Below are 14,751 nucleotides of genomic sequence, written 5' to 3' on the forward strand. Positions count from 1 at the left end.
AAGGGCGTCATAAAAAATAATAATAATAATAATAATAACACCCCATTGCTTCTGCAGTTCAGCAGTGTGCACATGTGTTACAACACCCCATTGCTTCTGTGGTTTTGATTTGTTGTGCATAGGAATTGAAACCACTGGAACTGAAACTCCCGGAAAATTGTCAAAATTGTCAAATGAGTGATTGCCTAATTTAATTGATGGCTTTAAGAAGCCACACATGCAGTTCATTTAAAATAGAAAAAGAACACAGAGCCACACATGTTAAAAGTCACGAAACTTTTTAGAAGTTGTTGAAGATGCCTAATTAAAGCACAAAGTTGTCTAACATTTTCATACGAGTGCCTATTGCTTCTATATCATCGATTACTGACCGGAAACTGAAATTGTCACACCCAGAGGTTTTTATGCAGGTAGGTATATTAAGGATATCAATGACAAATCTTGAGGTTTTCAAATACATTTGCACACTACTGTAACTCTTTCAGAGGGGCTGCAGTTTCACAGCATGCCTTTATGAAAACATGCTGCTGATAAGCTGGAGTAAAGGCTTCCCTGAAAGCTTTTTTTTTTTTACCCTGTTAATCAGCGTATGCATTAAAATGAACTCTGCCAGTGATGAAGGCTAGTTATTTTAGATTTTCTAACCGAATCATCCCATCTCAGGAGGGGGGGGGGGGGGGGGCAGGAAGGATTTGTAATTATGCTCACGTCCCGCCGTCATTAAACACCCTGAACAATGTGCTGCTCTGACAAGCTCAAATGGGTCAGGGTTAATGGAACAGGTTGAGTGTCGTTCTGATAGCAGGGTAACGTGTTTATCAATTGAACTGTGTTTACACAGGCCAGCAGCTTGGAAGGATCTCAATGTGCACTCTAAGGAGCTTCCTGTGAATGCAATCCAAGTGTGCCAAGTGATATCAACGAGCAACCAAACAACACGGGCGCAGAGGTCTCAGGACCCCTGGCACGTACAGGACAGCGTGTGTGTGTGCTTTCACAAGGTCCAGGCAGGATAGCTTTCCACATTGCATTAGAACACAGATCAGAAACTGTCAGACAAGCCTACCTCCGAACTGGGGGATACATCAGCTGAAATATCCAATTACACAAAGATTGACTCTCTGAATTAGTAACAAAGAAGATCAGTTGGTAGCTATTTGGACCCCAGTTGAAGAACAATAGATCAAATCTGGGGATGCAAATTTAAAATCAATTCATTGCTGTTTTTATTATAGTCTGACTATTGGAATGGATTATGGTTTGTTTTGATGTGATGTATTTCTCTCTCAATGTATAGTAATAGACTGCAATGGCTTTAACCTCCCTGCTACTACGTCAGCAATGCAGTATAGTCCAGATTATGCCAATATAGCAGTACTGTATATTCCAGACTGTGCCACTCTGGCACTCTGGTCTCTCCTGCACAGCACTCAGGGCAGGTGTTTAGCACAGAGGGTGTGTTTGGCCACACACACCTACCCAAAGGAATGGGAGGAGGAGTGTCTTGGTTTGCCTCTGCTCCACATCAGGCACTTGAACTCTTCAGAGGCCAGGACCATCCCACTGTCCGTCTGGTAATCCTGCTTTTAAAAGACAAGAGGAACAGCGGGTCAGTGCTGCAGGGGAACATGAAGAGACGGGCAACACAAACAAGAGAGGTTTAACTGAACTGAGCTGACACACAGAGCTCCATTCTCCATGCATAGTGATTAAACAGGTGCAGATTGGTTTAGATTTAACTGAACTGTGCTGACTCAGAGCGCTACGTTCTCCATGCATAGTGATTAAACGGGTGCAGATTGGTTTGTAGCATTACGGGCCATATTCTCAAAGCATTGCCTCCAAAAAAACATGTTACAAAATGAGATACAAAACACACTGAAGAGAACTTGAAATATATCACTTAGTTGTCTGGTTCAAGTTTTGACCTCTTTCAACAAATAGGAGTTGATTGGAAAAAACTGATTTATCAGATAGGCTCCTGATAACATCAAACTGCGGTATGAAGCTCTATGACAGTATCTTTAATGAATCCCCTTGATATAGTCCTGCTTGAGCTCGCTGGATACAGCCCTGTACTGTACTTACATGAGGGAGCGCTCTGTCCCTCAGCGAGAGCTCTTCGAATGTGTTAAACTCCTGTGCCCTCCGTGTGTTCATGTATCTGGAATGTATTAATGGGAACCTGATGAGTACGTCTTTTAATATCTACTGTAGAAAAAAGAAAAACACACCAAAGAAAGCCAGGACCTGCAACGGTTCACAATTATTTTACTAATGCTAAAAACAATGTAAGATAAGCAAGGAGTATTCAAACAGCTGCCAGTTCAGTGTCTTCTTATTCACACTGAAGCTTGCTATCATTAGATAAATACAGAACATACCTGCATTCCTTTAGCGCTAATGCTTCACATTCATTTGACATGCTTTCTGGGGTTTTCTTTAACTCTCGGAGAATGACTCAGACTGGGACTTCAACTAGCAAGCCAGGAGGTCTAGTGTAGCTAATGCATCCCTTCCCTTATCTATCCCATTGCCTTTGAGCTGTAATGCCTCTCAGCACATACCCAAAGCCCCCTGAGCACTCATAGCTGAACGTGGAGCCCGAGTCCTGAGCCTCTTCCTCCACAGAGCAGTGTGAGGATGAGGAGCTGGAGCAGGCAGCGGGGCTGCTCGATGTCAGGAGGGTATTTAGGGGAATGTAGTCTTTTCCATCCTGCAAGGAGGACACAGTCTTGTGTTAATGGAATCGTTAAAAGAGTTTGTCAAACTCCAGATTCAGTATCACACTTTTATAAAACTTGTGGCCTCCCTGCGTTGATATACCTGCCGTGTATTAATGGGAAACTGATGAGTATGAGTTTTAAGATCTAAACTGTTTAAATTGAATCTTTAGACATTTTAACTGTTTATGTGAACTCTAATGGGGTATGAGAATTTACCTTGCAAAGACTTCTATGCATTATAAAGTATAGCAAAGGGAATTTGACATGCTACACTAACACATGCAGTGGGATTGAATTATAAAGAGCATGCACCGGGTACAAAGTTTACGTGTTTATTCGTTATTAACCCAGGTAAATGGAAATTCAGGTTACAAATCTTTTTTTTTCATGTGCAATCGTACATGCTGAGAGATAGATTAGAAACAAAAAAAACACCAACCTTAAAAAAGAAAAATACTCATTTTAAGAATGACTAGTTCACAACTTTGTTAAGAGCGCTAGTGGCATTAAGAAGATGTTATTTTCGAAGGGTGTGTTTCCGTTCTGCTTCTCATATCTCACACAACTGCTCCAAACTGTGTGCACTCTGGAGCTCAGCAAGTGCTTCATGAAAAGTGTTGCTGCGGACTGTGTCATCAGAGCTGGCATACCTGCTGCACATTGGCTTGAAGCAGATCCCCCAGCCGCTCCACAAGCTCAGAAAAGGTCGGCCGTTCCTTCGGGTCACTCTCCCAGCACGACAGCATGGTCTTATAACTGCAGGAAGCAAAAGCAACAGGCTGTAATCAGGGTCACTCTCCCAGCACGACAGCATGGTCCATAACTGCAGGGACCAAAAGCAACAGGCTGTAATCATCTGCAATCTGTAATCATGTATTCCATGTTAGTTGTGGTGGATGGCTGGTTTCTCAGCTTGTTATCCTATTTAACACAAAATTCCCAAACACACGACACATTTCTGTAACATTCAGGGACAATCTGAGAGACCGAAGCCCTGCGCTGTGCCATACTGTCCAAGGTATATCAGTTTCTACTAAGTGTTTTCTTTTGTTTTCAATAGTAACTTTGTTTCATGTATCGTTCAACAGGCACAACAGTGTCACAGCGCAACATCAGTAGCAGAAGTATGATTTCAAACAAAACAGTCAATATAGATGGAAGTGGTTTTATTGTGACAAGTTAACTCATAGAACAGTAGGGTAGAGGAGAGGGAGAGGGAGAGGGGAGATGAGAGGGAGGGGGAGAGGGAGAGGGGAGGGGAGGGGAGGGGAGGGGGGAGGTGACAGAGAGGGGAAGGGGAGAGGGAGAGGGACAGCTACCCCATTCTACCCCTCTGCCAGTGTGCTTTCACCCTGCCCTGCAATCCAGATCTGATGTGGGTCCGGCTTTTTACTGTATGTAATTAATTATATCTTCATATTTTTCCAGAAGACATGCATTTGTTTCAAAGAATAGATGTAAAGAAATGTTTTAAAGCTATAAATTTGAAAGGTCACCATATTACTTTTTTTCCCTGTATGCCATAGAAGGCTAAAGAAAGCAGACAAATTTATATATTTAAAAAAAATAATAATTCTAAGGTTTGTATGCAAAAACCAATGAGGTATGTCTTTGCTAAATTTCACGAAATAAAATTCAATGTACAGTCATCTTTCTCAGACCAAAAAAACTGGATAAGAACAAATATGTAAATAAATATTGGTCTTGTTAAAATGCATTACCCTGATATTTGGTACAGGGGACTCATCTATTCGGGTGATGATATCATGTTTTTGAAAGCTATAGGAAAGCACACTAAGCTGATCAAAAGGATAACAAGCTGGCTGTCCAGAGAGTCTTGGGCAGATCCTTTTTTTTTTTTTTTGCTGGTGGGAAATAACTTGTGTGTTCAGTGTGCAGACTACAGGGAGAGAAAGGCAGTGCGACGTTAAAGAACTCACACATTCAAACAACCAGGAGAGCAAAGAAACCAGGACCAGTAAGGTACCTTCTTACTAATGAGATTAAATAGTGTTACTCTGTGTTTCTTGACGTTAGTTAGTCTGAATTTGATAATCGGAGTCAATATGGAGGTAGGGTTACCACTGTTCACTGTCGTTTGGGTATGAGCTACTCTCTCAAACCTCCATTGTGCAAGGTTTTATTGTTCTTTTTTTTGTAATTTACTCCTTCACAGGATAGGGTTTCTGAGCATCTATATTTAAATAAAATTACGCAATTTACAATGTGAACAGGGACTCGCATTGTCCAATACACAGGATTTCACCTAAAACCTTCAGGGACTACAGGAGTGCCTGTACAGTAAGGTATATCAGTTTTCTAAACACAGACAGTAGGGTGGAACTGCCATTTGTAAGAAAAGGTTTTGCCGATTAAACACACATTCTACATATTCAAGGTCCAATTAGCCATGCAGCTATTGTGACTTCCCCTTTCACAGCTACAGCAGCTAGCTTCCTTTGCATGAAGTTTCATGGGCAGCATGTTACCACAGCATCAGCTGCCCAAGCTAAAAATAGGGAAATGAATGACATCTTATTTGTTTGTTTTTCACACATCCCCACAGCTAGCCTCCCACCTGTGTTTCAGCCGGTTTCAGCACAGCGGCCAAACACATTGTAAACATTACTATCTCATCACTTACTTCTTGTGTTTCTTATTTTGTATTCTGTTTTGTTTGAGGCATTATTATATCTACCTGTATATATAAATATTGTTTTTATACGCTGGCTGTGGAACAGCATGTCTGGGGGTTTACCCCAGAGCAAGTTTTTGCAATCCACATGAAAAACGTTTGTGCCACACACACAGTCATTCTGCATTGGTAGTAAATTGATAACAATTGATGTACCACTATTTGTATATATATATATACAGTCTCAAGGAAAATTGACTTATATACAGATATACAGACTTCAAACCTGTGCTATACAGTGTTTACCGTAAGGGTGCAGACAAAACCCTCCTATAAACCTCACATCTCTCTCTCTCTCTCTCTCTCTCTCTCTCTCTCTCTCTCTCTCTCTCTCTCTCTCTCTCTCTCTCTCTCTCTATATATATATATATATATATATATATATATATAGATAGATAGATAGATAGATAGATAGATAGGTAGATAGATAGATAGATAGATAGGGAGAGAGAGAGAGAGTACAGAGAATTAAAAAACAGCAAACAGCTCTGCATCCAAGGACACTCAAGATCCACCCAACGAGGTTAGAAGCTGGTCTTTCTGGAGTGCGGTGAAACTCAGCTTGTTACACAGACCCCTGACCCCGGAGAGGAAACCCAGACTGGGTCACATGCACTCACAGATATCACTAATACCAATCACCGGGAGCCGTCAGATTAGATCACAATCACTTCACATCAGCAGTGTCCCAGTATGCTATGTGTACTGTGCTGGGCTTACATTTCTGGTGTTGCATACTCCGGAGCTCGCATTCTTGTCCCTTCTTTGAGTCTGCGGCAGAAATCTTCATCGATCTGGACGCCAGGATACGGAGAAGCTCCTAAACACAATAACATGGATGGGTCAGTGCACAAGCAGCAGCGGCCAGTCAGAGGTCAATCTGATAAGAGGAACGGTCATGCTGCACACCCAGCGACCTCCCGCTGCTGCTCTCAAACGTTCTGTACTGACCTAAAGAGAAGATCTCCCACAGCAGCACTCCATAGGACCACACATCACTCTGAGTCGTGTAGAGCTTGTCAAAAACGGATTCCAGGGCCATCCACTTCAGAGGAAGCCTGGCCTGTAGAGAGTAGAAGAAACCCACTGGCTTTAGCAACGACTTTCTGACTGTGCCACTTAGAATGTGCCCAAATCAAACCCACTGGCTTTGCAATGACTTTCATTGACTGTGCCACTTAGAATGTGCCCAAATCAAACCCACTGGCTTTGCAATGACTTTCATTGACTGTGCCACTTAGAATGTGCCCAAATCAAACCCACTGGCTTTGCAATGACTTTCATTGACTGTGCCACTTAGAATGTGCCCAAATCAAACCCACTGGCTTTGCAATGACTTTCATTGACTGTGCCACTTAGAATGTGCCCAAATCAAACCTACTGGCTTTGCAATGACTTTCATTGACTGTGCCACTTAGAATGTGCCCAAATCAAACCTACTGGCTTTGCAATGACTTTCATTGACTGTGCCACTTAGAATGTGCCCAAATCAAACCCACTGGCTTTGCAATGACTTTCATTGACTGTGCCACTTAGAATGTGCCCAAATCAAACCCACTGGCTTTGCAATGACTTTCATTGACTGTGCCACTTAGAATGTGCTCAAATTTAAACCCGTTTGACTGTGGAAAAAAATACATTTTAAACAGCGCACTTAATAAATGGACTGCAAATTAAAGACGTTCCACGTCCCCATGTGTTCATACAACTGTGTTCCACATCCCCTTGTGTTCATACAACTGTGTTCCACGTCCCCATTTGTTCATACAACTGTGTTCCACGTCCCCATGTATTCATACAACTGTGTTCCACGTCCCCATGTGTTCATACAACTTTGTTCCACGTCCCCATGTGTTCATACAACTGTGTTCCACGTCCCCATGTGTTCATACAACTGTTCAAATACAGCGTTCCACGTCCCCAAATGTTCATACAACTGTTTAAATAACGTACCTGTCATTGCTTTTTTCATTGTTAGCATCCTGACAACTTTTTACACTTGGAACTTTAAAGTCTGTTTCGAAGCTCTTTTAAAAAATGTCTGTACAGTAAACAGTTGTAGCAACACTTGGGGACACGCAACACTATATTTTTCAGAACCTCGCTACGTACTCTTAAACCCTCAATCAGAAAATAGTTTGCTGTCCAGTTCAACAATCATGGAGGGTTTAGTAGCAATAATGGATCAGTATGATTCATAGCTTGACAGATATTTTTAAAAGCACGATTTCCGTGCTGCACTGCTGAAAATAGCAGGCACAGTTGAATGATTCATATCTAGTAAATAAGCTAAAAATGTATAGTGCATCAGAGATGGTGACAGACCACAAAGAGCCCTCGCTAATCTGGTACACAGGCCCTTCATATTATTATCAGAGCTAATTTCACTTATCAGAATAGCTGGCAGCACAAACAACAGCGTTACTGTGCAGTAATTAGGCATCTATTTATTTTCTCTAAGAACCTTTGTTCTTTGATTGTGTCTGTAGCAACTAGCAGACTTCGAGCACAGCTCCAGGTTAAGCTCGCTTTAAAGTGATTTTGTATCTGTTTTTCATCCAGCCACTGAGCAAATAAATGTGTATTATTGAGTGTTTTAAAAGCAGATTAGAAGAATAAGTTCCTCTCATCCAATGAAAAGTCAGTTTACGGCCTCTGCACACCAGTAAACATGTCAGCGCCCCGGATGAGAGGAGAATTCGCTTCCAGTCGGCTTTTACAACACTCACTGCAGAGGGTAATTACCATTGATTGGTACTCAATTGTAAAGGTGAGGGAAGGACAGCTCTTCTTGTTTTGAAATCAACACATTAATGAATGGATTTATTGAATACCTGCCGATAAAAGGCAATTCCGAGTTTCTGCACACCCCTAGTGGTCAGTGGCATCATTAATACGATTATGTTAGCTTTCCATTTTCAGCTAAGCTTCCGACATTTGTACTTCAAGTTTTGGAAATCAGCCTCCATTATCTATGCAGCCTGTCCAAACCTGGTACACTTCTCTGTAATTATGAGCATCCCAGACCTTTTGATGTCCAGTTCTGGCACGAAGTAAAACAAACAAAAAAAGATATGAAACACCAAACCTGGACTTACATCTCCTTTTCTGACATAATCAGGATCCTTATAAATGTCTCTAGCCAGGCCAAAGTCGCAGATCTTGACCACATTGTTCTCAGATAAAAGGATGTTCCTTGCTGCCAAGTCTCTGTGGATGCACTGTAGAAACACACACACGCATCACGGCTCAATCAGAATGGAGCTCTTTTAATTCCTGATATCACTATTTACACAGTTTGTCTGACAATGTGAAACAAAGAAAAAGCTCATTGTGAATTTCAGTGAGGGAAGTGTGCTGAGGAGTATAGGAAGTCTGTGCTAGTTCCTCAGGCCCAGCCTTTGAAAACAACAGAGAAGATGTCCTCTGGAATCCGAAGGTGTAGCCTAAACATCCCGGCCAGGGCATTAGTAGACAGGGCTTCGCTGTGCGACTCTGAGCAGACTGAAACACACTCCACCCAGCCACCTGATGTTCTTACCATTTCATAACTCTCCGGTTTCATATCCCTTACGTGATCTGAATGATTCTTTCTAGTTGTTTCTGCAAAGATCATTATTTTCAATGCTTACTAACTGTTCCAGCAAAAAATGTCTGTGAGTCATCCAGGATTATAGTGGGTAACCCTTATAAAAGTTTGCTACAGTGTTTGTGCAGTTCACCCCCATGCTTTTCCATGGTTCTACTCTGCATTTCTCATAGTTTACCCTGGTTTGCCATGTTTATTAATATTCTTTACCATACCTCGTTATTCTTTCAGATGGTGACATATTGTGCTCTGTGCAAAAGTGACATGTTTTTTCAATGACCAATAGAAGTAAACTCCTGTGCTTTGTATCTGTATTTGCAGACTGTACTGCCACACAGCATACTGGTCTTCACAGTGCTTAGCACATCTACTTCTCTACAGTCCGCACCCTGACCTTTCGGGATGCCAGGAACTCCATGCCCCGCGCTACTTGGAAGCTGTAGGAAATGAGATCCTCCATCGCAATCGCTTTATTGTAGAAGGAATCAGCATCTGCAAAAAAAAAACAAAATAATACAAAAATCAAATAAATAAGAGGCGATACACTTCACAATACAGGTTAATTAACCGCACATTATGCTGCAGTGCAGTAATATTCACTGCAGGTACTTAGCACACAATTCTGTGTGAGTCATGTACTGTATTTAAAACGCGGTTTTCCTCAATCCTATCATTTTCTTGTAGTGTGGCTCCAGTCCAGTGTGGATGGTTTTTTGAATAGGATTTTAAAATGAAGCTCTTTTCCAGTGTTGTGTTTTGCATTGCTATCTCAGATTCCAAGACATGACTGTTGTTTGTGGTTCCCACACACTAATTATCCATGTGTATAAGTTATACACAGTAACACCATGTTAAATAATAATACCAGCATGCTTGCAATGCAGAGGAACTCTACCAGCAGGATAGCTGGCCTGATTCACAAAACCTTATCTTTTCACTTAGGCTGCTTAAAGAACATTTAACTCATTTAAAGACTTACTTAAAAAGTTTGTTTTTAGAATAAAAATAAATACAGAAGTTCATCAAACTTTCATAGGAACCAAAGCAGGCTTTAACAAATTCACGGATATCAAAAGTATATTTTATTTTATATATATATATAAAAGAAAGCGCTTCTTTAAATAGCTCACAAAGTTCCTGTACGTGAGATTTTGATCATACCATAGCAATGCAAACCCAGTGATATCACGTACCACTATCGGTGCTATGTCTACATACGTGCTCCGCCACGCTGCATATTTTTCCCATTATAGTCTCCCACGGATGTTTGTAAGATTGATAATCAGGAAGGAGTGCAGAGATCCACGAGATGGATTAAAAATACCTCCAGCTCTGAAGCGGCAGGAAGGAACCCATACCTACCCTCCTCTTCCTCTCCGATGTCGCTCAGGGTTTTGTCTTCCTCAAAGCCCGAGCTGGCCAAGCTCTCGCTGCTTGTCATGCTGGCCAGGCGCTGCTTCTGAGCTCCTGCTGCCGGTGCATCTTCCTTCATCGGCTCGGTCTGCAGGGCCCAGTCCTGCAAGGAGAAACACATCGAGAACTCCAGGGGCCGTAGCAGTCAGAGCCACATTCACATGTCCATTCACAGAGCTCAAGACGTGATCTGATATCTCATTTAGCCTTCAGGTCCCAGGTTTCATCACCTGGAATGCTGGCCCAGACTATATGTGTTGTCATATATAGAGCAAATACATATTTTTTTATAAACCAAACTTGCAAACCAGTACATTGTATTGCATTGGAAGGTTTCTGTGTCCACTGCATTATACTGCAGTTAGCTACAGCTGTACTGCTGTTTATTGCATTTTGTAAGGGAATCATGAAAAGGCTCCGGGAGGGGTCTGTGTGACAGGGAGCAGTCCCTAATGAAACGAGAGCCGCTATCAGACACTGTAACGGAACACAGGCAGGCTTGCTTTGCACAGTGGAGGTGCTACACTGCTCATTACCTTGTGCTGCACAAACACGTCTCTCTTGCTCTTGAGGTAGTTGGAGAGGTTTCCGTACTTGCAGTACTCCACGATCACCATCAGAGGGCCTTGTGGGGGAGACAGAAATGACTGTATTTTAACCCCTTGACTGCCAATCATTTTTTACATAGTTGTCGGACCAGAACCAACCATCTAGAATAAACAGGCACCAACCCGCATGTTACTGCGTCGAATTCTGGACGGGGTAAAGACAGAAGCACTAGCAGTCTTAAAGGGAGCAAAGTGTAGTGCAGTGTGACATGCCTCCATTAGCTTTGTGTGTATGTATGTATGTAGGTATGTATATATGTATGTGTTTATTAGGGGAGGTCCATATGTATACTATAGCACAATTAAACCAATGCTTCATTGTGTTAACATGTTCAAGTGCCCTTGCTTTCTGTGTGGAGCGCTGGTCCCTCACCTCCATACTTGGTGCAGGCTCCCAGCAGATTCACCACATTGAGGTGGTGTCCAATGTGGCTCAGGATCTTCAGCTCTGTCATCAAGGCTTTGTACTCGCTGGCTGTAGCGCCCTCTGGTGGAAAATAACAACAACATGCGATTAGCAAAGCAGAGAGGATGGGGTGAATAATAATAATAATAATAATAATAATAATAATAATAATAATAATAATAATAATAATAATAATAATAATTCAGAAATGTCAGAATCGCTTCCGTTGATGAGTGGAATCTGGGTATGATACACCCTGTATCACACTTTGGAATTGCTTTATCAACCTCTGCTGGTAAGACGGCTATTTCCTTGAACTGTAGGAGGAAATCAGACACTACCAAAGAAAAAGGAGTAGGAGGACAGCTGCCAAACCATAGCGGACAGAGAAGCGGGCGAGAGCAGAGCAGCGTGATGCAGTGGAGGGGAGAGTGGAGAGCAGCGTGATGCAGTGGAGGGGAGAGTGGAGAGCAGCGTGATGCAGTGGAGGGGAGAGTGCAGAGCAGCGTGATGCAGTGGATGGGAGAGTGCAGAGCAGCGTGATGCAGTGGAGGGGAGAGTGCAGAGCAGCGTGATGCAGTGGAGGGGAGAGTGGAGAGCAGCGTGATGCAGTGGAGGGGAGAGTGCAGAGCAGCGCGATGCAGTGGAGGGGAGAGTGCAGAGCAGCGTGATGCAGTGGAGGGGAGAGTGCAGAGCAGCGTGATGCAGTGGAGGGGAGAGTGCAGAGCAGCGTGATGCAGTGGAGGGGAGAGTGCAGAGCAGCGTGATGCAGTGGAGGGCAGAGTGCAGAGCAGCGCGATGCAGTGGAGGGGAGAGTGCAGAGCAGCGTGATGCAGTGGAGGGGAGAGTGCAGAGCAGCATGATGCAGTGGAGGGGAGAGTGCAGAGCAGCGTGATGCAGTGGAGGAGAGAGTGCAGAGCAGCGTGATGCAGTGGAGGGGAGAGTGCAGAGCAGCGTGATGCAGTGGAGGGGAGAGGCGTTATACCATCGATCCGCAGCTCTGTGGGGAGTGCAGTCTGACTGCAGAGCAGCATGGGGTACCTTTGAGCATTTTGACAGCCACAGTCCTGCAGGTAGATGATTTCTTGATGCCGAACGCTGCTGCCTGCACCACCTTCCCAAAAGCACCGCGGCCCAGGGACTTTCCTGGAGAGGGAGATCAATGGCTTATTAAAGTCATCATAAATTAGACACTAATTTGCCCATGTTGACAATTTTCCCAGATTTTCAGTTCCAGTGGTATGCTTTCATATACACAACAAATCCAAAATACATAAGCGATGGGGAGGTGTTCTAATGCATTTGTCACATGACTGTATATAAATACAAAACTCAAGCCAAAACAATCAGGAAGTATCTCTGCGATACGGACAACCTACAACCTTGTGCACGGAACTGAGGGTTCTGTAACCACACGTACTGTAGCTGCTTTTCCTCTTTTTAAATGGGGTTTCTCGTACACAGATTGAGGCCTCTCTGTTCAAATGTCACCAGGATGTGACATGACTGAAACAGAAAATATTATGCAAAGTGAATCTAAAGAAGAAGAAGACATTGGTTCAGGTAACTGTGATACTGTCTTATATTTGAACTGCACGATGCGGCGCTACTACAGTACGAATCCATCCCACGTTAATATAATCTGATTAACCCTTTCATGCACGAAATATTGAAAATAGAGGAAAATGTGTTTGTAAGCACTATAGAAATGTGAACCGCTATTGTTGTTTTAGGCCCTTATTAATTACATTTTTAATTGATTCCCCCCCCCCCACCCCCATTTTTTCCATTGCTTTATATGGGGAAAAAATGGCATCCTCATATGAGGTCATCGTACGTTTGCATCTTCCACACATCCCCATATAAGGACTAGAGGTTTTTTTTTGTATCTGTCCCCATACATGAAAGGGTTAAGTGAAGAAGCTATCTATTGAAACTTGTTGAAACTCCAGCTTGTCATGCACACACTTGTAAGACTGGTCTGCTTGCTGCACCTGTGTGCTGTTTGCTGCACTGCTCAGGCAGCTGCCCTGATGAAAAGAAGAAAAGAAACCGAAGAGGCGACACAAAGAGACACCGCAGACCTGCTCTTACAAGACAGTCTGGAAAAAGAATCAAAAACAAGTGTTGAGATGTCCAAACTGAGACTGGCTTTGCTTTGAGAATTTTTACAACCCTTTATATTGCAGATCACATGTCAGGTTGGGGGCAGAGTGGATGCTTATAGGAAATCTTTTTATAATCCTAGAAGGAAGAGGGAGATTGAGGGTCATTTAAAAAAAAAGTCAACGCTGTAGTTTAGGGCTCTGCTATACATGGTTATATAAAATCTACAATCTACTGTTTAAAATAATCATAATCATAATCATTTATAACCCCCAAAGTGACCCTTTTAAATTACATGAATAAATAAATAAATACATGAAATAACAGCACATAAAACAATTTCAATTAGGCGTCTAACTTTTTTTCTCTTTTGAGAGATTGCAGGAAAGCTCTAGGTTGAGGTAAGTTCCCATCAGAGGAATGGACCTGGGGGAGGGACGAGGGTGTGGTTTCAACTGAGGCACTGCTGTGATTGGATACATTTTCTGAGATTCTGCAGTCTTTTTAAACTCCTCAGCTTGCTATTTAAAGCCCCCAGGTGGAGCAGAGATAAAGGCAGTTGGTTATATTCAGTTTGGTGGTGGTGGGGAGGATGTTTTAAAAAACACAAATCGCTGGTATCACAGCAGTGCCTCTTATGGGAAGTCGCCTCAGCCGTTGTCTCTGCATTGAGCAGTGGGGGAGTGGGAGGGGTCACGCATGGTACCTAGCTTGAGTCTGTCTCGTGGGAACTCCCACTTGCTGGCGTCGTAGGGCAGCCTCTCACACTGCTCGTCCAGGGGCACCTCACCTGGATCCATGATGATCGACAGGTAGTCCAGCTTCACCTCCGCAGAACTGGGCTGGAGAACAAAAACACCATTCAGCTATGTTAAGAAGATCAGGTATTCTTTCAATCAATGTCCAGTGCAAATAGGACATCAGCCATTGCCCCTGAAGTAAACCTCTGGGTTCACTGGGGGCTCACCAAATTCCCAGGGTGTTGTCTTTGTATGATGAGTTGCATCCTTCATCAGCGGCCCCTTGCTTAGCCTGCCAGACTTGTGTTTACACTAGTCTCGACACTTTCGCTTTCAGGTTTGTTTATCAAGAAGAGCTATCAATTAAATGTGTTTTTTTTGTTTTTTTTTAAAGTTCTTTCAGATTCTTGTTGACACGCACAAGCACCGCTCTGGTCCGCCCTCAGGAAGGTCACTCAACTAAACTTG

The 14,751-nt window shown here is 42.9% G+C and overlaps 1 protein-coding gene across 2 annotated transcripts; it reads right to left on the minus strand.

Annotated features, from left to right (window-relative positions):
• Positions 1–739: 739 nt before the first annotated feature.
• On the minus strand, positions 740–14,380 carry LOC131728719 (vascular endothelial growth factor receptor 1). Of its 2 annotated transcripts, none has more exons than XM_059019711.1 (13): positions 14,250–14,380; positions 12,479–12,583; positions 11,405–11,518; positions 10,960–11,048; positions 10,373–10,526; positions 9,405–9,502; positions 8,520–8,642; positions 6,373–6,484; positions 6,142–6,241; positions 3,377–3,482; positions 2,568–2,716; positions 2,089–2,164; positions 740–1,583 (listed from the first exon to the last, which is right to left on the minus strand). In XM_059019711.1, exons 1-13 carry the CDS (start codon positions 14,341–14,343, stop codon positions 1,476–1,478), a joined length of 1,428 nt encoding a protein of 475 aa, XP_058875694.1. In that variant the 5' UTR covers positions 14,344–14,380; the 3' UTR covers positions 740–1,475. The 2 variants fall into 2 exon arrangements, with proteins under 2 accessions (XP_058875694.1, XP_058875695.1); XM_059019712.1 differs by having other exon boundaries at positions 741–1,580.
• Between the last annotated feature and the right edge of the window lie 371 nt (positions 14,381–14,751).

The sequence above is a fragment of the Acipenser ruthenus genome, unplaced genomic scaffold (genome assembly GCF_902713425.1).
Source record: "Acipenser ruthenus unplaced genomic scaffold, fAciRut3.2 maternal haplotype, whole genome shotgun sequence".
NCBI lineage: Eukaryota > Metazoa > Chordata > Actinopteri > Acipenseriformes > Acipenseridae > Acipenser > Acipenser ruthenus.

Coding starts and splice junctions, on each gene's coding strand:
- LOC131728719 (XM_059019711.1), bottom strand. CDS start 14,343: ATGGATCCAGGTGAGGTGCCCCTGGACGAGCAGTGTGAGAGGCTGCCC. Junction 10,527..10,959: donor ACGTGTTTGTGCAGCACAAG/GTAATGAGCAGT, acceptor TTCTCCTTGCAG/GACTGGGCCCTGCAGACCGA. Junction 6,242..6,372: donor GTGGGAGATCTTCTCTTTAG/GTCAGTACAGAA, acceptor TATTGTGTTTAG/GAGCTTCTCCGTATCCTGGC.